This window comes from Cricetulus griseus, chromosome 3 (assembly GCF_003668045.3).
Source record: "Cricetulus griseus strain 17A/GY chromosome 3, alternate assembly CriGri-PICRH-1.0, whole genome shotgun sequence".
NCBI lineage: Eukaryota > Metazoa > Chordata > Mammalia > Rodentia > Cricetidae > Cricetulus > Cricetulus griseus.
In genome coordinates this window covers 149,182,576-149,206,612 of record NC_048596.1, presented here as the reverse complement: position 1 = coordinate 149,206,612, position 24,037 = coordinate 149,182,576, and the positions used below count along the sequence as shown (strand labels likewise).

At 38.7% G+C, this 24,037-nt stretch overlaps 1 protein-coding gene and 1 pseudogene across 16 annotated transcripts in view; both read left to right on the top strand.

Annotated features, from left to right (window-relative positions):
• Positions 1 to 24,037, top strand: part of Large1 (LARGE xylosyl- and glucuronyltransferase 1) — a 520,809-nt gene that overhangs the window by 230,213 nt on the left and 266,559 nt on the right. For all 16 annotated transcript variants that reach the window (XM_035442501.1, XM_027410534.2, XM_027410533.2 and 13 more), the window contains 2 exons: positions 984 to 1,066; positions 21,150 to 21,273. In XM_035442501.1, the coding sequence (XP_035298392.1) occupies positions 984 to 1,066; positions 21,150 to 21,273 (207 nt within the window). The remainder of the gene's footprint in view (positions 1 to 983; positions 1,067 to 21,149; positions 21,274 to 24,037) is intronic.
• Positions 14,280 to 17,067, top strand: LOC100764962 (annotated as a pseudogene).

Here is a 24,037-nt window from a genome sequence, read left to right as displayed (position 1 = left end):
AGGTGTCAGGTTGGCACATGGATTTCTGTTAGTTAATCTCCATCTTTTATTTGGCTAGAATTAGAGTCACTATGAAGTACATCTCTGGGTGTATCTTTGAGTTCATTTTTAGAGAGAAATGACTAAGAAGGGAAGACTTAACTGTAATGTGGGTCGAGTCCCTCCATGGATTAGGTGTTCAAGCTGAATGAATACAAGTTGAAAAGGAGATCAGACAAATGCTTTCTGATAATCCAAGATACACGCAATCAGCTTCATGTTCTCTCTACTTAAGCCATGAGCCAAAAACATATCTTTTCTAATGGAAGTTGCTTTAGTCACTTATTTTAGCATAGCCATCAAGCATAACTGATAATCATGCCTTATGCTGCAGTGATTGGCTAGGCCTTAAGCTTTCCCAGAGCCACCTGGTGTTAAAGGCAGGGTCTAAATTCATGTTTGTGGTTAATGTTTCCAAAAGTTTAAATGAGATGACTGGTAATGCCCATCTCAATTCTGCCCTCTAATTCCTAGAATGGTATCCCAGATGGAGCCCCGAGCTACTACTTGGTTCCTTTGGCCTGCTCTCAGATTGACTTTACCACTCTAAGCCACTTCAGAAGAGCAGCTCATACTCTGAACCATAACTTGTCAGTTTGAAAGATCTCACTGTTGGTCCATGTAGGCACATTTTATTCTCTTTTGCCAGTTGTCATTGTCTCCTGGGACTTACTGTTTACCTATTTGAACCAATAATCATTGTAACCATCTCTAAAATGTATTTGAAAAGAGTCTCAATGGCCTCCAAATGATAATAGCCTCATAACCCAATTAAAAAGATTTTAAGACAACCATCTCAAGTTATTCTCCATGGCTGTAGGCAGTGCCCTTTGTTTACACTGATACCAACAAGAAATCAGGATTATTTTTCTCTCCTGTGGACCTAAAAGACAGGAAGGCCTGCTTCTTTCTGTATAGTTCATTTTCTGTTCCTTTTCTCTCAGACCATCCACGTGGCCATTGTCTGTGCAGGATACAACGCCAGCAGGGATGTTGTCACCCTGGTCAAGTCAGTCCTCTTTCACAGGTAAGAACAGTCTTTCCTTGCACTCTCCTGGCTTTGTGTTTCCCTGCCCACCTGCATGTTGACCTGGAGAAGGCTATATAAGAGCATACCATGAAAATCTAACCTTTGTCCAACATAGGAGGAAGAATATCACATTTAAAATGTTTAATAGCAGGGGTTTAGCATAGCTTCAGAACTGTAGGAGCCTCCAAGGACATCCTACATTAGATACTTCAGTTTCTGATACCCCACACTCTCCAACTCTTTTCTATATTCCTTTTGGCAGATTATGTTATGACCTGTACTACATCCCACCTAAAATTTCTATTCAAAGTCCTAATACTTAGTACGTTGAAATAAGACTATTTGTAGATAAAGTTTGAAAAAGAGAAGATTAAATTAAAGTAGCATACTGTGGTGGACCCAATATTACTAGTGGTAAAAATATAAGACTAGGACAGATACATTCAGAAAAAAGACTGTGAAAGTACCTAACTCAGGAACTTGACCTCACATATTCAGACTTCTGTCTCTTAGAACTGTGGCAAAATGAATTTCTGTTACAGTTGGTTTTAGTTTGCTATGGCAACTTGGATATCATACAAATACTTCCCCAGGTTGATGTGCCCCTTTTCTGTGTACCTCTGACTTTCAAAAATCCTTTATGTTATGCTAAAGGTGCTATCTGCTATACCTTCTGGATCTTCATGAGATTAATTAGAAATTTGCTTCTCTACCACTGAAAAGTGGAGATACCTCTTAGTTGTCTTTTCTTCTCTATACTTCTGCTTTCCCATAGACCTTTCTTTCTTCCCTTGTATGTGGAAGTTTATTACCCATATTTACTCATGATCACAACCAGAACAGAGTATGAAGTTCTAGCCAATGTCCTTCTTGGCTCTGCTCTGACGTCTCATCTGGGATTTGGATAAAGTTCATCTATATTGCAACTTATAATATAGACAGACACGTAGAAGATGATTGAATCAGGATCCTGAACATTCTCAGCCTTATTTGAGTTTTGGCACTTTCCTTGCAAGATAAGGAGAGGCAGGAGCAAAGCAGTGGTTTAATAATATTAAATTTTCTGCACTCCTGTATTTATTGCATCCTGACCTTGAACACAGGAGCATTTTAGGAAACAGAGGCAAGGGTAGTATTGCTCATTGAAAGTATGGTCTTGAGGATCTTCTGGAGATGGAGCATTGCCTCCATTGTGATATTGGTACTTAGGCAAATGAGGCTACTGGGTATTTGGATATGGACCAAACCACCTATCAAGGAAGAGACCTTTTTCCATGGGCCTAAACATATGCTTTTCAAACATATTTATACCTAGTGACTGGTACAAAAAAAATCTATTTAGATATTTTACCACCATAAAAGTAAATAGCTTTTGAAGGCAGTGATAATGAGTTTACTAGACCCAAGATAAATAATAAATGGTTGTTTTATTGGGGAACAACTTACACAGATAATAATAAAGAACTACTGCAGCATTTCTACTTCAGGAGATGCAGACTCTGCCCTTACGATCTGATCCATGACCTAAGAGAGACAACATCACACCTCCCTGCCTTCCACTCAAAGGGGTATGTCCACTAGCATAAATACAGTAGCAAGGCTAGATGCCACTAGAATTCCCCTTTTAGTCTGAAGAAGAAGGTTTTAAGCCTGATTCAAAAACTATATCCAATGATAACAAATGTCAAGTATATTCCAGGAAAAGGAAAAGTAAACATACACAAACTAAAACCTACTACCAGCAAGAGCAGCATTGTGCTATAGACACATAATACATGTTCAGTATCAGGATGACAAAGATTATCCCGTTAACAGTCCTAACCTGGAAAGTCTTGTCTAAGATAAGAGAGGATATAGCTATGACTGTGTAGTCTTCAATCTGATCAAAGACCTGAGAAGAAAAATAACATTACTAGGGTAGGCAGGAAGTGTGAAAATTCGACTTCCTTAAGGTGCAAGTGAAGACAGAAATGGAAGCCTACCTGGACAGTCACCCAAGGTCTCACAGCAACACTGGAGTGACTAACTTTGGCTAAGGCCTAAAGTATAAGATGGACAGTCTCAGAAGCAGGGACTTGGCAAGGTTCTTTAAGTTATTTCCTAGTAGCACAGTTAGGACACTATGTCCAAGATCAGTGGTAGAAGTGGAGGCAGTTCTTTGCTCAAGAGACCAGTAGCCAAGGAGTGCCCATCATACTCTCAGGAATAGCTTGGTACTGTCAGGAGCAATTGTGTCTCATGTCAATGGAGTATTAATTATTAAAACATTATAATGCCATATTGTGCAAATCTTTGAAGTGTTTGAATATCTATATCTATGTCTGACTAACATCATAGGTATAACAAGCATGGGTAACTATAATCTGTAATTCTCAGAAACATAATTGTTCAATGGCTGAAGCTTCCCAAAATAATTTAGTAAGGGCAATGAATTAAAAAAAGGTATCTCTCTCTCTCTCTCTCTCTCTCTCTCTCTCTCTCTCTCTCTGTCTCTCTCTGTCTCTCACTCTCATATGTATATATACAGTGGAACTGTAAAGTGCAGCATGATAAAATATCATAAATTGTATCAATATACAAACTACCTTCAGAATATGTAGAAGCATATGTACATACACTATGATAAAGATAGTTTCATGTGTTTGCAAAACATCCTAAACAGAATGAAGACCCTACAAAGTATGATAAATATAATATGCAAATTATCCAAGGCAAGAATACAAGGTTAATTGCACTTAAGTTTCAGTTGTCTATAGGTAAACATTGAGAAAATAGTTCAGAAGAAGATATGTTAATCCACCTATTTCCCATCCCAACCATACCCTGCCCTTAAACTTTTCAAAAAGAGATACCTGAGTCTGACCATCACAATCCAGACCCAATCCTACACAACTTAAATCCAAGCCTAAAAAATTGATAATTATCCTTTTCTTAGAGATGAAAAACATATCCTTTAAGCCAACAGTAGGGAAGGGGAGAGTTGTTTCTTAAAATTACTTCCTGCTGTGATGGGGCAGTGGTGACTCTATGGGATCCTGTAGGAAAAAAAAAAAAAAAAGAATCTAAACCAATGGCTAATTCTCTAGAGTATTAGGTGTAACATTTGTAGCTAGACTCTGAGTGGCAGGTGATGCTTGCCTGAAGTTCTTATCTAAAGCTCTGGCCATAGTGTTAAAAGAAGGTGTACCATATCAGCTAGATAATCTGGAAAAATCTACAGCAGTGTAGTCCCAAACCAGTCCTAGAGTACTGTTTACTAGTTCAAAGACATCAAGTTGAATCAAGTGGAATCTATAAAGTGGGGTCTCATCTTCTTTACAGAAATTTCAATGATTGCTATAAGGAAATTTTATTATTTAATATGGAAGATATTAATATTGAACATTAATACCAACACAGAAAGTTTAACTTTTATAGGTATATATATTGGGAAAGGTAAAAATAAGGATGGAAATAAGTATGAGGGAAATTAGGATTTTAGAGAGATAACAGAGTTTTGACAATGATATTCCCTTGATTTTATTTTCTTCTGTCTTTATACCAATTGGCCTTTTGAAATGAGATAGAAACTCTTAATTTTATTTTACCAACATACTTGCTTGAATTTAGAGAAGGAAAGCCCAATTCAAATCCAAAGCCAGCAGTGGATTTATATGAATTGGGACTACTAGTGTACTGGGAAGTAAGGGGATATAGGCATTCAGGTAGAGAGATTTTTTACCCTAAATAGATAATGGCACCATAAGTCAGATTCTTCTTTGATGATTTTGTCTGGATAGCTATCCTTTCTTTTGGAGGTATCTACATGTCCAATAGTTTTTGGCTTCTTGAAGATGGGTGTTTTCTGTTTTCCTATAAAGACAAGAACAGGACACCTTTGTGAGGTCCCCATAAAAGTGTGGGATTTACCTTGGCGAATAGCCAGTCATGTATCCTCATCAAGAGGTTTCTCCAGTTCAAATAGTATCTTGATCAGCTTTGATGGTATCCACAGCTTTTCTTCTCCTGTAGAAACAAAGGCAAAACACCTTCCCCAACATAGCACATATCCTGGTTTCCATTCTGAGGTCAATACTTCCATGAAACACACCTGCTGATTTAGCTCAGAAGTATTTTTCTATTGTCCAATGTATTTCTTTCTGTGGCTGTTTTCTTGCTCATTAGCATTAAGAAAGTTTATGGTTAGTAAGGCATTATGCAATGTGTTTGTGGGTCGGGTTCTTGGTTCCCCTGCCTGTTTATAGAGCATTTCCTTTAAAGTGCTATTACATCTCAACAACTATTAGCCATTATCTCTAATAAGTGTGTAATAAGAGAATCAGTCCTTTCAGAGCTCAGAGCAGTTGCCCCATGAAATCCTAAAATGTGTCTATTGTATGGCTCACATATTTTCATTTCAAATTCTGCAAATTTAAACACATCTATTTGCTGAATTTCATTTCTATGTATACCTTTAGGGTTACTATCTGCTGGGAAAGGAGTTGGTTATAGAAGGAACAAGTAGAACATTTTTAAATTATTACCTTATCTTGTTTCCAAGTGATAGGAAACTTTTTTAAACATTTGCTATTCACATGATGGGTTTTTTTTTTTTTTTTTCATGAAATTCCAAGGCCTCCGCTCAGTTCCTATTAATAATCAATCAATTTTATCATTGCCTTGTCCTAGAGTACCTGGCAGACCTGTATGGGATCTGATGTGATATATACATACTTACATACTATAGTCCAATTCCTCATTATTTCTTATAAATGAATAAATAACAAACTTAATTCTGTATCATCAGGAAGGTTAGTAAGGCATTACGAAATGTGTCTGGGAGTGGGGTTCTTGGTTCCCCTGCCTGTTTATAGAGCATTTCCTTTAAAGTGCTATTACATCTCAACAACTATTAGCCATTACCTCTAATAAGTGTGTAATAACAGAATCAGCCCTTTCAGAGCTCAGAGCAGCATTCTCAATGTGTAAGAAGACTCTCTCTACATATTGAGAGTCAGTAAGAATATATTAAGAGGTTCTACAAAATCCTTAAGTACCATGAGAATGACCTACAATTCTGCCTTTTGTACAGGTATAAGGGCTTTGAACCATTTTACTTATATTTCCTGATTTATATCCTGCCTTACCTGATTTGTTTGTATCAATGTAGAACGTAGAGACTCCAGAGATTGGTGCTTTCTTTACAGTGCATGGAAGGATCAAAATGGTTTTGTTTATGAATTTTATTCTCTCACTTTTGGGATAATCATTGTAATATAACCAGAATGCATTCGAGCTTTGCATTCACACAGTCCACATGTGCTTCTAGTATTCTCTTTTCTACCCATTCTAAGTCTTCCTCAGCTTCAGTTGATAATATTCTTGGAATATTTAAGTCCTTGTCCTCTTTAAGTATCTTTTTCAAATTGTTTTAGGTCATGTCCTTTTACTCCAATAATAGTCTGTAGCTGGGAAATCTCTCCTAGTAATTTTAGAAGATCATTAAGAGTCTGGTATCAATCCATCCTGATTTGTACTGTTTCTGGTCTTATTTTCTGTAGACCTATTTTATATCCTAAATAATCAATAGAATCTCCTCTATGTATATTGTGGGGGGTGGGGGAGAAATTTGTAATCCCCATATAAATAAAACTTCCTCAAACATTTTTTTTCTAATTTTTCTGTCTTAGAATCAGCCAATAATATATCTTCCATATAGTGGTAAATTATAGATTGTGGAAACGTGTTACAAATTATTTCCAATGGTTTTTGCCCAAAATATTGGCACAGGGTGGGATTATTAATGTCCCCCATTGCACAACCTTCCAGTGATATCTCTTGACAGCCTGAGAATTATTTTAAGTAGGCAGCATGAAGGCAAATTTTTCCTTATCTCTTTCTTGTAAAGGTATAGTGAAGAAAAAGTGTTTTAAATCAATATAATAGCCCATTCTTTAGGTATCAGAGAAGGCAGGGCATTCCAGGCTGTAGAGAGCCCATTGGCTGAATTACTTTATTGATGGCTTACAGATCTGTAAGCATATTCCATTTTCCAAAAGTAACAAATTAGGGGAATTCCAAGGGCTGCTAGATTCTTCACTAAGTCCAGCATTTAGCTCTTCCTGAACCAGCTTTTCCATAGCCTCTAGATTCTCAGAAGTCATAGGTCATTGCCCCAGACAGGTTCATCAGTTAGCCACTTTAAGGGTAGGGCTTTTGGTTCCTCTGTTAGTTTGGCACTTGTATTCTGTTTTTGTACAACCTGGATAGTTGGTGTCTTTTTTATATAGTGCCTTACAATATTTTTTTCCACAAACATGAGTTTGTTTACAGTTCATATCTGATACTAGAGGAATGTTAATTTGGGTATTCCATTGCTGCAATAAATTATGACTTCGTGGACTTATTGCTATATTAGCCACACTTGGCCTCAGCCTTCCTCCTTGTCCTTCTGACCCTATACATTCAACCTATCTCATGCTTTGTCTTACCTGAGATAGGGTTACAATTCCTAAGAATTGAACGTTTACCTCCTGCAGAGGCCAACTTGGATGCCAAGATTCTTGAGTTATAATAGTAACATCTGCCGCCATGTCCCACACACCTTTTAAGTACAGTGTTCTTTACCTGTACTTTTAGTTTTGCTCTTTGGTCATTTTTTGAAGTCTGCCAAAATACATGATTTTGTTTGTTTGTTTGTTTGTTTGTTTGTTTCTTCCGTGAATGTTTGATTCATCCTCCAAAGCTAATCTACCATCCAGAGCGGTATAATTTTTTACAATAGACAATGCATTTTCTAGTTGTGTTGGAGAGGATTGTCCTCCACAATGACTGGGAATGACTACATCATGTTTGACTTGTGGGCCTTTGAGAGCCCCCGCCCCGAGAAATTTCCCTATGGTAAAGGGTTTCTTTGCTTGTCCGAGGTTGATCTACATTCATTGGTCCAGTGTAGGCTTTTGATTTATCTTCTACATAATACAGAAGTTTTGGGCTTTCTGTTTGAGTTATGCCTAGAAGATGCATTATTTCTGGGAATGCCTGGTCTACAGTTTCCTCTCAGAATATCCTATTCTACCACAATATAAATATTTGGAATTTGATGTCTTTTCATACCTTTGGATATTGCTTCTCCTACCCAAGCTTCAGTGTTATAATTAAAAGACTCAATATTGGCTGTGTGCGGGATCCACTCATCCATTTTTGCCGATCTGACCTTTAAGGGCCCAAGCACCTTTTTGCATTCTAAATTAGCATTTTCAAAAACTAGAAATTCAATGAGTACTCCTGAAGCATGTGGATCTTCTACCCATATTTGTATCACTGTAGTCAATCTCTGCAAAATTTTGGGCCTTGTGTAACCTTAGTATAGGACTCAATTCTTTAACCTTACTCTCAAGCATTCAATACTGCTGTATGGCATAGGGAAAAGATGTGTTCATCATATATAGCTTGAGTCTCTGCATCAGCATAAAGACCCTCACCAAGAATTTTATCTTGGCAGATTTATAACCTTTCTTTTTGACCTTATGTCCAAGTGCTTTGGCCTCTTTCCTCCATAATGAACGCCACTGCCTCTCTACACCAATTTCAAGGACAGCTGAAAGTAATTGGCTCCAGCCAATGACTCTTCTAACTGCCTCACATATGGTGGATGCATGCCATAAGAAACTACTGCTTCCTTAATACCTTTTATGTTTTTCATATGTATTGGCTCCCAATGACATTCAATGAATCCTTGAGGATGTTTCTTATTTGCTGGCTTTTCAGTAACAAGATAAACTATAGCAGGTGATGATGTTACAACCTTTGGTAAGTCATCTCTGACTCTGAATGGTACTGGTGATGTTAAATTCCTTTCATGCTCTTTGGTTTGTACCTCATCTACCAGTGTATCAGTTTTAAGTTTTCCTATGGCATGTAATCTATTCGCCGTTGTTTCTCAGAGTGCTAGTATTTCCTCGATAGTATAAACTTGAGCAATTTCATTAAATTATTCAGTTTCTTGTTCTCTTCATTCATATATGAATCCAGAGATTTAATATTCTCATCCTTAGAGATTATCTGCATAGCATGTTGATTGCCTTCCAAAAACAATGTTTTATGTAGTAGCTTGTCATTAATCTCAGAAATGGAGCGATTTTTTTCTGTTAGGAATTTAATATTATGTTCCATTGTATTCTTTTTGTGGAATCATCATTTCTGTTTTCAATGGTCTGAATCCTTTTCACTAAGCTCTCATTACCAGTGTATAAAGTGTTTTCAATGATTTGAAGTCTTTTTGCTAAGATCTCATTACCAGTCTGTAATTTCTATATGATTTCTGTAAGTTCCTCATTCTTCGCTCTATTATCAAACATTTCTTTAAGGATATCTTATGAATTATTAAGTTTCTAGCAACTATGGCTAATAGTAAATATGTTCCAGGTAGGTAGGTCATAAAACTCTTGAAAAATTCCATCCATGTAAGAAAGAAAAATGTTTTTTTACTTCCTATATAGTATAATACTATGCACCATTGGTGAGTAGTTAATTGTATATATTTATGTATTTGTTTATTTATTGGCTTAAATTGCATAAGATGCAGTTCTATACCTTATGTAAAATCCCAGAAGGTTGAGGTTTGAGTGCTTGTTGGCTCACTTGTCAGCAGGTACCGTGGAAACAAGTCCAGCAGCAGAGGAACTCCAGTCTGATTTTGTTTCTAATGTGTTACAATCTATAATTTCTAAGCAACACTCAACAAGCCCAAATCAAATGAAGTTTTGTTAGAGAGAAGAGTGGGGACTCAACCTGTGGCAACCATTGGTGGCACTGATCCAGCTGAGTTGAGCAGCCATTTTAGCAGCAGGAAGCTTCTTAACCCTGCTGTGGCTCAAAGAACCTTGCAGCTGCAACCAAATCTGCAGCGGTAAGAAAAAAATGTTGCAGCTCAAGAAACTTTGTGCTACTGCATGCACTCATGCATGCACATCTACACACACACACACACACACACACACACACACACACACACACTGAGTTGAGCAGCCATTTTAGCAGCAGGAAGCTTCTTAACCCTGCTGTGGCTCAAAGAACCTTGCAGCTGCAACCAAATCTGCAGCGGTAAGAAAAAAATGTTGCAGCTCAAGAAACTTTGTGCTACTGCATGCACTCATGCATGCACATCTACACACACACACACATACACACACACACACACACGCACACACGCACGCATGCACGCAAATCCGGGGCACACAGAGAGCAGAGGGAACTGTGGCAGACTCCATGGCTTGCATACAGTTCAGAAGCTGTGTGCTGCATGGGCCACCAAAATGCAGTGAGGCTGGGCGCGGTTGAATCTGGTTCGAGGAATTCTACCTTGCTATACCCAGGCAGGTGAGAGTACTGAATCCTAACCTCTAGACCACTAGGCCAGCCTTATGGGCTTAATCATGGGAATCCAGCCACATTGGCACCAGTTGAATGAGGGGATAATAAGTTCACTAGACCAAGATAAGTGAAAAATGGTGGTTTTCTTGGGGAACAACATACACAGATAATAATAACGAACTGCTGTAGCATTTCTGCTCCAGAGGATGCAGACTCAGCCCTCCTGATCCTCTCCTGTACCCAACAGAGAGCTCCCCATGCTTCCCTGGCTTCCCAGCCTTCCTGTTTGTTCACACCGGAAGCCACGCCCCAAATGGTTGTATCCACTAAATCAAATACACTGGCAAGGCCTGACTCTGCTACAAGCCTTAAATTATATATTGTGATTATCCCTTGTGCCTTTTAATTAAGTTCATTTTGTGAAACTCCCTTTGCTACAAATGTATGTTTAATATCTGACTAAATGGTGCCCCATTCCCGTAAAATAAAAGACAGAAGCTCACAGCCTTTGTCAGATTGTAGTATTTGCAATTCTCTATCATTAAAATCTACTTTTACATTCTTGAATTAGAAACCAAAGATAAAAGGAGACTCAGAAGCCATCTGTGAAAAAGATAAAATCATTTCCTTTATTAGTTAATCTTGAATTAGATCTTCATTAACTATCGTCATCATCAGCCTGTTTCCTGTGGCCTCTAGAATTGGACATACTTCCTGGTCACATAGCCACCTGGACATGTGCAACCTCTCCTACCTAGTGAGATAAGTGCCTTGCTGGTCAGGGTTCCCAGTGCAGTGAAGGATCTAGAACAGCTGAGCAAAGCAGGCTAACCCACTCCCACACTCAGAGAGTAGATTGTAGGGCCAAGGGAGACTTGGTATACTCCTGCTTCTTGGCTGCATTGCTGCCATGGCAAGGCTCAGTGGAGACCAACCAGAAAGTATGCCTGAAGTTTCAGTTTACCTTTAGGCAACATCTGACTCCAGGAGACACCACAAGCTTTGACCACCTGGGCACCACTCAGGATAGCACTATGCAAAGGGAAAATACCTAATGCACCAAAGGAAATATCTATTATAGATAGGATCACCTGATGTCCCTTAGCCTAAGCACATACCCATCCCCTTTCACCAAGATACGCTTTGACAAGTGTCAGCCAATCAGGGTCCTGAACCCTGAAAATCCCCCCCCTCCCAACCTCTACTGTGACCAAAATCCTACCATCTGGGCTGGGTTACTCTCTTCTCTCAACCACTGAATGGGGCAGACAGAGTCCAAGCTCAAGCTTGAATAAAAGGGTTTTAGTTTTTATATATGGGATTTGGTCTCCTTATTGGTTTGTGGTGGCTCTGTGATCTGGGCATAACAGACTATCATTCTATTTTCAAGTAGCAAAGTATGTGTATGAGAATATTTCTATAACGTAACTGTGCTTTCAAAGAAAACATTCAGTGTTTTCAATAAATTTGCCATTATTCATCCATCACCATTCTTGAATATTAGGCCATTTTCATTTCCCCCAAGGTGCACCCTCATATATATTAGTCATCACATCAATAACTATTAATCTCCTCTCTGTCTCCAGGTTTGTCTAGTCTGGACATTTTGTTGCCATGTACTTCTTCTCCTTCAAATGAGGTTTCCTGGTTCTTCCATGATACAGAATTGCTAATACTTAATTCCATTTTATTGTGCACTAATGTTCCTTTGTATGAATGTATTGTTCTTTGTTTATCATTAGTTGATGGCCATTTTGATATTTACTAATTCTTGGCTGTTAATAGTGACTCTACTAAGAATAATTGTATATAAGCTTTTGTATATAGACCTGTTTTCTTTTTATTTATTATTTCTTTGACAATTTCATATATGAGTATATGTATTCTAATCATATACAACCAATTTATCCTCCTTACCCTGCCCCAGCCTTTTGATGAACCCCTTCTCAACAAATTACCTTCTTTTTTTTTTTTTTTCATTTACTCGTTTACTTGATGTCTGTCTGTGGGCTACCTTCTATTTTTAAGATAGGAGTTAGCACCCCAAAGGAAGTAAAGGCAATTTCTATGGTAGCTCATGTTCCAGTAAAGTTGAAAGTGACCAAATCAATAGTGTGATTTACTGTGTGTGAGAACAGACCACAAGATATACAACAAAACCCACTTTAAGAGTTTTATTAATAAAGAGTAGGGAAAGGGAAGGAGTGCCTTGTCTGGAAAAACACATAGCAGAGATTGGGAGTGGGGCTTGTGTGATATTAAAGGTCCTAAAACATGCAATCTAGCCATACCACACATGCATATCAATTACATAAGGCCATGGATTACTAGGCATTCTGTCTGAATGCTGAGAGAGCATGCACAGCCAACCCCAGAAATGCTAACATGTGCGGAAACTAACCATTTTTCCTCAATGCTGATGGTGTGCATGGCATGGCATGGGGCCCTGGAAATAATAACAAATAGTCTACAAAATAAGTTACAGGAGTGGGTAGAAAACATGACCTAAAGAGACCAGAAAAAATGACCACTGCCCTAATTGGATGAGTAAAGAATGACCACTTGGTTTGTTCTCAGTCTCCAACCAGTCCCTACTATAGTAGTCATAAGAGGCCACTTGATGGGGCAAGAGGAAGTTATTCCTCCCTCAAATCTCCTCCTCATTTTGTCCTTAATCTGTTTTTTTTTTTTCCCTACTCACTCGTTATTCTTCTTAGCAGGTAGAAAAAAAACCTCAGGATCCAATGATCTTCACACAATCTAGTCATAGTCTAGGTATGCAGGCGTGGGCTCATTTTCTCTGCAAATTAAAGAAGCAAAAATGCAGGGAAAAACTGTTTTAGGAATCTTAGGGCATCCCAGCAAAGCCATCATGTAACTTGGAAAATTGGAGTCCTGTCTTTGTAGTCAGATTTTCCCTTTGGGATGCCAGGTCACATATAAGGAGGTGGAGATTTAATTGTGAAAGCTTGCCCATTATCTTTGGATTGTCCCACTCATCCCTCTCCCTCTCCCTCTCCCTCTCCCTCTCCCTCTCCCTCTCCCTCTCCCTCTCCTCTCCTCTCCTCTCCCTCTCCCTCTCCCTCTCCTCTCCCTCCCTCTCCCCTCCTCTCCCTCTCCCCCCTCTCCCCCTCTCCCCCTCTCCCCCTCTCTCTCCCCTCTCCCCCTCTCCCTCTCCCCCTCTCCCCCTCTCCCCTCTCCCCTCTCTCCCTCTCCCCCTCTCCCCTCTCCCTCTCTCTCTGACCCACTGATTTTAATTAGGGCTGCTCGCTTGAGTATTGGTGTGTAGTTATCTTATAGAGAACAGATAACTTATTTTTGTATTAATTATACACACACACACACACATATAAACTCATACTTTTTGTATGTAACTAGGAGAAAAAAACTGCTATGTACCTCAGAAATGGTATTTTTGTGCTAATTTTCATTTCTTTTTATGTTTTTGAGAAATTTCCAAACTCCCTGCCCCCCAAATAAGCTATACCTTCTGGCAATTCCATAAGTAATGGTTGTTGGCTCAGAGTCTTCCCCACCCAAGCTATTGTCATGTGTTTATTTTAAGCATGTTTAGTGCATATGCAGTGCCATCTCATTGTGGTTTTACAGTTTGCATTTCCCTGGGGATTAATGAGATTTAGTCTTTTCCTGTGCTTATTGACTATTTGTAAATCTGTCTTGAGACATGGCTATACTAAGCCTCTGCAGGATTTTCAGTTGGTTTACTTGTCTTTTTTTCTTTTTATCTTGGAGTTGTAATAGATACTTTTCATCCTAACAAATCCCTCATCAGTTACTCACTTGCAGATATTTTTTTCTCCCCCATGAGTAATGTTTTTCACTTTATTGATGTCCTTCTAAGCACAAAAGTTCTATTTTCCTTTCCTTTTTTAGCTTCAACAAAACAGTTATTACATGGTTCTGGGCTTTGGGGTGCTGAGATAAGGGTGCCAGGTTGATCCAGCTCCCGAGGGAACTGTTCTCTGGATCTGCAAGTGGCCATTCTGTTGTACCTTACATGTTGTAGTGAGCAGGGACAGACAGTGCAGAGAAATCTAGTTTATCCCTCCCTCCCTCTCCTCCCTCTCTCCACCCTTCTTCCCTCTCTTCCTTCCTTCCTTTCTTTCTTCTTCTTTAGATTCCACATCTACCTGTTGTGTCATTTTTGAGAACAGCATACCCTTTCTTGGATTTTTGGGAATTTACCCCGGAGAGCTAGGTTGTCTGAAGATCAGTCAGTAGTTACCTAAGTTACCCCAAACCAATTTTGTCAGAAATATTAGAATCAAGGACAAGGCTGAACAGAACAAATGTAGGTTTATTAAGAACTCCTGAGAGGCAGAGGACCAAATCTTCCTGCTACCTGTCCCCATAGATGTACTGCAGGAACTAGATGAAGATTAAAGTGGTTTTAATTGAGACAACATTTTTATCACATGGAGACCTGAGTTAGTAAGAAGTTCACATATCCGGGCCAAGCCATGTGTCCCCTCTTCTGCCGCTGCCATATTGTCTGAGTGAGGAGAGGAGAGCACAGCTACTGCTGCTGCTGCTTCCACTGCAGCTTGAAGAAAATAGGTCTGAAACAAGGTCTTATCCACATCTGCCTCCGAACACAGTAACTGACAGATCTTCAAACATCAAGTTCAGCTTTGTCTGCCAACCTGTCTGACATGTTGGGATCCGTGCCAAGCAGGACCAGAGTTTACACAGATGTTAACACACAGAGACCTCAAGAGTACTGGGATTATGAGTCACATGTGGTGGAATGGGGAAATCAAGATGACTACCAGCTTGTTTGAAAATTAGGCAGGGAAAATACAGTGAAGTGTTTGAAGCAATCAACATCATAAATAATGAAAAAGTTGTTGTTAAATTTCTCAAGCCAGTAAAAAAGAAGAAAATTAAGTATGCAATAAAGATTTTGGAGAATTTGAGAGGTGGTCCCATCATCATCACACTTGCCGACATTGTAAAAGACCCTGTGTCACGAACCCCCGCCTTGGTTTTTGAACATGTAAACAACACAGACTTCAAGCAATTGTACCAGACGTTAACAGACTATGACATTCGATTTTACATGTATTGGCACAGCATGGGGATTATGCACAGAGATGTGAAACCACATAATGTCATGAATGATCATTAACATAGAAAGCTAAGGCTAAGAGACTTAGCTGAATTTTACCATCCTGGTCAAAAATATAATGTCCGAGTTGCTTACCGATACTTCAAAGGTCCAGAGCTACTTGTAGATTATCAGATGTATGATTATAGTTTTGATATGTGGAGCTTGGGTTGTATGCTGGCAAGTATAATCTTCCAGAAGGAGCCATTTTTCCATGGACATGACAATTATGATCAGTTGGTGAGGATAGCCAAGGTTCTGGGAACATGACTATATTGGCAAGTACAACATTGAATTAGATCCACATTTCAATGATATTTTGGGCAGACACTCTCATAAGTGGTGGGAACGTTTTGTTCACAATGAAAACCAGCACCTTGTTAGCCTTGAGGCCTTGGATTTTCTGGACAGGCTCTTGCAATGTGACCACCTCACTGCAAGAGAGGCCATGGAACATCCTTACTATTACACTGTTGTGAAGGACTAGGCTAGAATGAGTTCATCCAGCATGCCAGGGGGCAGTACACCTGTCAGTAGTGTCAATATGATGTCAGGGATTTCTTCAGTGTCAACCCCTTCAACCCTTGGACCTTTGGCAGGCTCACCAGTGATTGTTGCTGTTGGGATGCCTGTTCCACCTGCTGCTGGCGCCCAACAGTAATGACCCCCATCCATCTCCTGATGCCTAAGCAGAGGTGAGGAAGTCCATCCTCTCCTTGATGGAGCTTGTGCCTGGTTGGGATGGGTGAGAACACTTCAGAAGCATTGTGTCTGAACTCTTGCATTTGGATTTAGTAGTTGAGTCAAAAAAAATTATAATAGGCTGATTTTCTTTTCCTTTTTTTTTTTTTTTTTGAACTTGAACTTTCCATCACTCAAGGGATTCCCTGAAAAATTACCTGCAGGTGGAATATTTCATGAACAAAATTTTTCTCCCCTTCCAAATTCAGTTCATCACCACTAAAGATCAAAGATAAACTAGCCTCAGTCTCAGCTGCCGTGTTTAGGGGGTCTCTTCCCCTCTCCACATTGCTCTCCCCACATTACCACACTCTTGGGGATTGGATCTTATAAAATGTAGCTTATCAAGGGAGGTGGGAAGAAGAAAGGTAGGGAGGATCCAGTCCATGCTCAACACTGTTCTGCTGGTCACTTTATCACCTTTCTTCAGGATTGTGTCCATGAGTTATTCTGGCTCTAGTGGCAGTGGATCTGTCTTAGTTACATCAAGATGTAAAAAGTCTACCCGACTTGCAGACAGATCCTCAAGCTTTTCTAAATGAATCATGTCTTACTGACCTAACCCTAAATCATTTTAATTTCAGTTTAGTTGAAATCTAAACTGTTGTTTAGTTTAACTGGTAGTTTAGTCTAAACTGGTAGTTTAGTTGATACTTTCCCTGTTAGACTCCTGCATTGTTATTTCCCTTTTCATACTGTGCTTTAGACCTGGTAGGGAAGGGGAGGCTAAGTCTTTTTCAGTTTTCTTTGACATGGCCATTTTGAAGTCAGTTAGTCACTGGGAATAATTTATTGCTTTTTAAAAAAAGAAATACTGTCCATATAAGTTCATGTTAAGCTTTGTACTTTTTTCTTGTCCTACCTTCCCCTTTCTTTATATGCCATCTAGTGAGGAAACCTGCTCTCAGAGTTGTAATTGTGTCTGAGAGGCAGGAGCCGAGCCATTGTCTGCAGTGAACCAGAAATGGTAGACCTGTAATTGTGGGAAACTACGAGTTCTCTTGTTATGGCCGTGCCATCCCTTGCAGTGTGTGTGTGTGTGTGTGTGTGTGTGTGTGTGTGTGTGTGTGTGTGTGTTTGTGTGTATAATACTTTGTCACTCATATGTGAAAGAGCCAGTGTTGGAATTCTTTGGTGTAAATAAACGTTTGGTTTTCAACTTACAAAAATCCATCAATGTATTCCACCATATAAACAGACTGATGAAAAAAAAAAAAAAAAAAACACATGATCATCTACCTGGATGCCAAAAAAGCCTTTGACAAAATCCAACACCCTTCATGAAAAAGGTCTTGGAGAAATCAGGGATAACAGGAACATACCTCAATATAATAAAAGCAATATACAGCAAGCCAACAGCCAACATCAACTTAAATGGACAGAAACTCAATGTAATTACTCTAAAATGGGGGACAAGACAAGGATGTCCACTCTCTCCATACCTCTTCAATATTGTCCTTAAAGATCTAGCTAGAGCAATAAGACAACAAAAGGAGATCAAGGGAATACAAATCAGAAAGGAAGAAGTCAAACTCTCACTATTTGCAGGTGATATGATAGTCTACATTAGTGACCTGAAAAACTCTACCAGGGAACACGTAAAGCTGATAAAACCTTCAGCAAAGTAGCAGGATACAAGATTAACTCAAAAAATCTGTAGCCCTACTATATACTTATGGCAAATTGGTGGAGAAAGAAATTAGAGAAACATCACCCTTTACAATTGCCACAAGCAACATAAAATACCCCAAGGTAACACTGACCAAAAAAGTGAAAGACATGTACCATAATAATTATGAGTCTCTAAAGAAAGAAATTACAGAAGATACCAGAAAATGGAAAGATCTCCCATGTTCTTAGATAGGTAGGATCAACATAGTAAAATGGCAATCTTGCCAGAAGCAATCTACAGATTCAGTGCAATCCCCATCAAAATCCCAACACAATTCTTCACAGACTCTGAAAGAACAATTCTCAACTTTATTTAGAGAAACAAAAGACCCAGGATAGCCAAAACAACCCTGTTACAATAAATGAACTTCTGGAAACATTACCGCCCCTGACTTCCAGCTCTATTACAGAGTTATAGTCCTGAAAACAGCTTGGTATTAGCACAAAAATAGACAGGCAGACCAATGGAATAGAGTTGACAACCCTGATATTAACCCACACCCTTATGAACACCTCATTTTTGACAAACAATCCAAATTTATACACTGGAACAAAGAGAACATCTACAACAAATGGTGCTGGAATAACTGGTTGCAGACATGTATAAATCTTCAGATAGACCCAAGCCTATCCCCTTGTACAAAACTTAAGTCAAAATGGATCAAAGACGTCAATATAAATCCACCTACACTTAACCTATTGGAACAAATTGGGAAATACCCTTGTGTGAATTGGTTAAAGGAAACTGCTTCCTGAACATTACACCAGTAGCACAGACACTGAAGTCAACAATTGATAAATGGGACCTTCTGAAACTGAGAAGCTTCCATAAGGCAAAGGACACAGTCAGCAAGACAAAATGGCAGCCCATAGACTGGGGAAAGATATTCACCAACCCCACATATGACAGAGGGCTCATCTGCAAAATATACAAAGAACTCAAGAAGCTGGACTCCAAAACAACAAACAATCCAATTAAAAAGTGGGATACAGAACTAAATAGACAATTCTCAATAGAGGAATCTAAAATGTCTGAAAGACACATAAGAAAGTGTTCAACATCTTAAGCCATCAGGGAATTGCAAATCAAAACAACTCTGAGATACCATCTTACTCCTGTTAGAATGGCCAAAATCAAAAACACCAATGACAGTTCAGGCTGGAGAGGATGTGGAGAAAGGGGCACACTTCTCCACTGCTGGTGGGAGTGCCAACTAGTACAGCCACTTTGGAAATCAGTATGGCGGTTGCTCAGAAAAATGGGAATCAGCCTACCACAAGATCCAGCAATTCCATTATTAGTCAAGCCCATTTTAGAAATTTTAAAGCTGGCACTTAGAGATGAAACTTTCCAAAGTTCACCATTAGTATTTTACCAAACCAACATAAGTCAGATCCAGTAGACTTATATCCTGAGATCCATCTTGTAACACCTAGATAGCATGACCTCTGAAGATTTATCATTGACTGGGTGTTAAAGACATGGATTGTATGAGATGGACAGGATTCTACTTATTGCTAGAGAGGGTGGGTAAATGGTATTTATTGTTAATTCCAGAGATAAAAGGAGAAAGACCACTGACCCAAATATCATGGTCAAATTAATTACAGCAAGCAGTTAATTAAAGCAATGTTTTTATTTGTGTACACAGACTGTCTCTTCCTAAAGGTTCAAGAGATCAGCATTGGAGATGATGAAGACAAGCTTTTTGTAGCTCAGTGATATGAGGTTTCCTAATGGAGGACTTGGCAGGCAAAATAGGCAGTTAGAGTAGCAGAATATAAGCATAACAATGTAGTTATAGCAATAGGTAGTCATTGCCAGGTAGTCATAGACAGTCATAATAATCTTTTTAAACAAAGGCATCCTTGCTGTTTCCTGGAATAGGCTGTACAGAACCATTCTTAGTTAAGGTTACAGGTGTGTTATAGCCCATTCCACAAGAAACAGAGGTTTAAGCATAACAGGAATGAACCTATTGTGGTTTTACTATAAGATGGCTTTTAAGCCTAAGATGGAGGCAGGCAGGTTCATCATTTATCAGGCTCAAGAAGGAAATGCTGCAGGATGAGTCAGAACTGGATTTAGAACTTATTTCCATTTTTCCTTGTATTGATTACTTTTCATGTTGCAACAAAAGATTTGAGTAGAGCAATTTAAGAAAGGGTTTATTCTGGCTTATGTTTAAAAGAATACATTATAACCCCCTCTCTGGTACCAGTTTTTTGGTACTTTTTACTTGTCTCATTGCTGTAAGAAAATACCCTCAACAAAGTCAACATAAGAAATAAATAGTTGGCTGGTAATTGTCATAAAACTTTAAGGGGATGCATTTCATAATAAAGGGGAAGGCAGAAGCACAAAGCCAGCTGTTCATCTCTGCACTCAGGAAGCAAAACATGGTCAGAAAGTGAGTTTAAGCTATAAAAAAAACTTACTTCAGCAAAACTTTAGCCCCTAATCATTGCCATCAAAAACTAGACCCAAACATTGCCACCAGCTAGGGATCAAGTATTCAGTCACATTAAGTTATTGTGGGGACATTTCATTTTCGAACAAACTAATCCCCAAGAATCTTTGTCCTTGAGTCATGCTGTCATGAACTATCTAGTAAGGGCTGGTCACTGTAAACAGTTGAGTAACTGCAAGGTTTGGATACACTACAAAAGAAGCATGCCAGTATCCTCAGCAAAGCTCCAGATGATTCCACCATGAAAGTATAGCTTTGTTTCAGAAAAGAACAAGTAAAAAACACAACTTATCTTTGAGTCAATGGAGAAATATGTTGTCAGCTGCCTACACCATCTAACACATGGACTGCTGCTATCATTGGGTTTCTGCATTAATGCTGGTATGTCAAGTTTGCAGATGTAAAGATTGATGCAATTTTTAAATATGCCCTTCATCAGTTTCTTAGAACCCAGATTTATTTACAACAGATATGAGAATTGGGTCTTGCCTTCTATGGTGCTTGGTTTTCTACACTCTGAAATGTGGAGGTTGGGGAGATGTCCTCTCTCCTTTGCAGCTCTAATATCCTCAACAAAGAGCATCAACTTGCATGATTTAGTTCCATAGTGGCTTTTGACAAAACTGTCCCACATTATCTTCTGGGAAAGGGGTGATTTTACAACTAGATCCAAGGCCTCTAATGATCTTTTGGCATCCTGCTTTCCCCTTCACAGGCGGAACCCTCTGCATTTCCACCTTATCGCTGATTCTATTGCAGAGCAGATCCTGGCAACACTATTCCAGACGTGGATGGTACCTGCAGTGCGTGTGGACTTCTACAATGCTGATGAGCTCAAGGTATGGAAAGGAAATAGGGAGCAAAGGAGAAGAGTTTTCCTTCCTCCCTTCTGCTGCAGCTGGAATCCTTGGTTGGGTGTAATTAATAGGACTGAAGCAAGATCAAGGACCTCACCTTCTAGTAGGAAATGTTCACGTTGTAACTGTGCTTATCTGAGTTTATCACTAAGCCACATATTAGCAAAACTGATTATCTATTACAAAATCTACTTTAATCTGGGCAATTCTAGCCACTAAGGAAATCTTTCAAAGCTGAGTTCACTGACCTCAGCATGTATCTGAACATGATCTGTGGCAGAATGGTACGTAATCATTCTCTTGTTCACTGAGGTGAATGTTGACCTCAGAGTCTGACAGACCTTGCCTTAACTCTATGCACTGTTATCTACTGATCTAATGCCACCAATCAATCACTAGCCCTTGCTGGCATGTTTCTTCAGAGACAAAAATGTTATAATCCTAAGTATTAGGGTAAGGAATTTCTAATGTAGGAATATATGGTGATACCCCAAGAAGAATATGTTGAATAAATACTGCATTAGGAAGATTTCAACCTTTAATTACTTTTATATATTAGAGGACACCTACCTAATAGGTGGCTTCTCTCCAATCATGTAGTCTTTTGCTTCTTCTAGTCCCACTATCAAATTTACTCCCCTAATATCTTGTCACAACCTCACCCATTCTTTTATACTCAGTGGCATTGCTTTCCTTTCTCTTCCCAAAACTGAACAAGACACTTTCTATCTGCTTGTCTTTCAGCACTGTGTCTAATCTGTAGTCTGTAGTCCTCATGCAGCCAAAGTTAGCTATGACTGAATCATGACATGAAATGTAAATTTAATTAAAACATGATAAGTTTAGGTATTTTTGCATTTATATAGCTGGAGTTTTCTTGTCCCACCAAGTCCCGCCACCCTTTAGCCCCAAATAAACACACAGAGACTTATGTTAATTATAAAATTGTTGGCCGATGGCTAGGGCTTCTTAGTGGCTAGATCTGTCCTAATTATTAACTCATAACTACTAATCTATGTATTTCTACATGGCCTTATCTTACCAGAGAACACCTGGCATGTCCTATCCTCCTAGTCTCTCCATGGTGTCTCCTCTCAATCTTTCTGCCTACCTTTCCCAGAATTCTCCTTATCTCCCAATCCTGCCTGTCTTCCTGTTTCTTTTGGCCAAACAGTGTTTTGTTCATCAACCAGTAAGAGAAACATATATACAGAAGGACATTCCCATCATCTCTCTTTTCTATCTAAATAAAAGGAAGAGTTTTAACTTTAACATAGTAATATTATATATAACAAAACAGTCACCAAGTAAGAACTATAGTTAACAATATTTAGTACATTCATATTTTGCAAAATAACAACAAAATATTCTATCTATCTAAACTTTTATATGTAACTTATTTTTATTATAACTAATGAAAACCATAACTATCTGTCTTCAACTCCATCAAAGACCTCAGAAGGATAATGTATATGCCACTTCCAGTATTTATATATCTTGTTGCCAGGACACCCAAAGTTCCTTGGTAATGTAGGAGCATCCATCTTCTACCCATAGGCTGGCTATAGTGTATCTGGCACACTTCTCAGTGAAGCAGGGAATTTATCTGTCGACCTGTATTGGTAGTTTGTCAGTCATTTTTCTGTGACTTACAGAATGTCTGGCAAACTCTTCCATGAAGCAGGAACCCTGCAAGACTGTCCCATCTTGTTTTGGCAAATTGAGCAGCCACTTTCCTGTGGGTCCTGCATATCCAGTTTGGACATCATACAGTCAAACATTCCAGACAAGAGCGGTTTCTTGTCCAAATGGCTAGTCTTGCCATGTATAAGGCAAACTCCACAATGAGTTTCTTTGATGCCCATCTTCCTCTCTGAAGTAATTGGTGTTGGCTGGAACACTTGTGTCTCACTGTCTTGAAAAACCCTAAACCATTTTAAATGCTATATTCTGAAGGTCTTTGAAAAGTTTGAAGTCTGTCTACCCATCTCAAATATATCTCTGTATATCTAGCAAACATAACTACAATAACTCTAAGTTTTGACTATTATAGGTGACTATATATAATGTGCATTTAATTATACATTACATTTTAAATGATGTGTATAAACATAATACCTAAACAAGAGGCGTAATATACATATAACACAATTGACCTTAAATTTGTATCAATATATCAAATTCTATACCAATTCAGAGTATTCATTTCTATATCATATTCCATATTTTTAGAAAGAGATTTGCTGTGATTATTAACCATTTATAACCAGCCCCATTTTATTGATAAAACAAAATGTATAAACAATATTTGAGAATTTGGGACTCGTTCTCTGGAAACCACTTCTTGATGTTTGGAGGTCCTGTCAGTACCATAGGGATCCTGAGAAAACCCAGAAACCTGTCCAAATCCTCTCTGCAGTAGTCTGAGGCTGTATCATCTCAGCAGTTTTGGATGTTGTATTACCTGGGCCACTGTTTCAGGGGGTCTTGTTTGATGAAACCATTATTAAATCCACAGCTTTTCATTTTCTGTGGCAACAAAAACAGAACCTCTTTTCCAAAGCACGTCATCCTTAGACTTAAATTTTGAGGTCAAAGCATTTTCAAAATATATAAGTTGGATTAATCCAGCAACATTTATAATCAAATGTCAGCTAGTAGTTGTTGCTTCTTCCTCAGCAATTAAACAATTCAAAGGCAACATAATACCTTTCAGTATCCAGCCTTTCTGTGTATTTTCTATCTT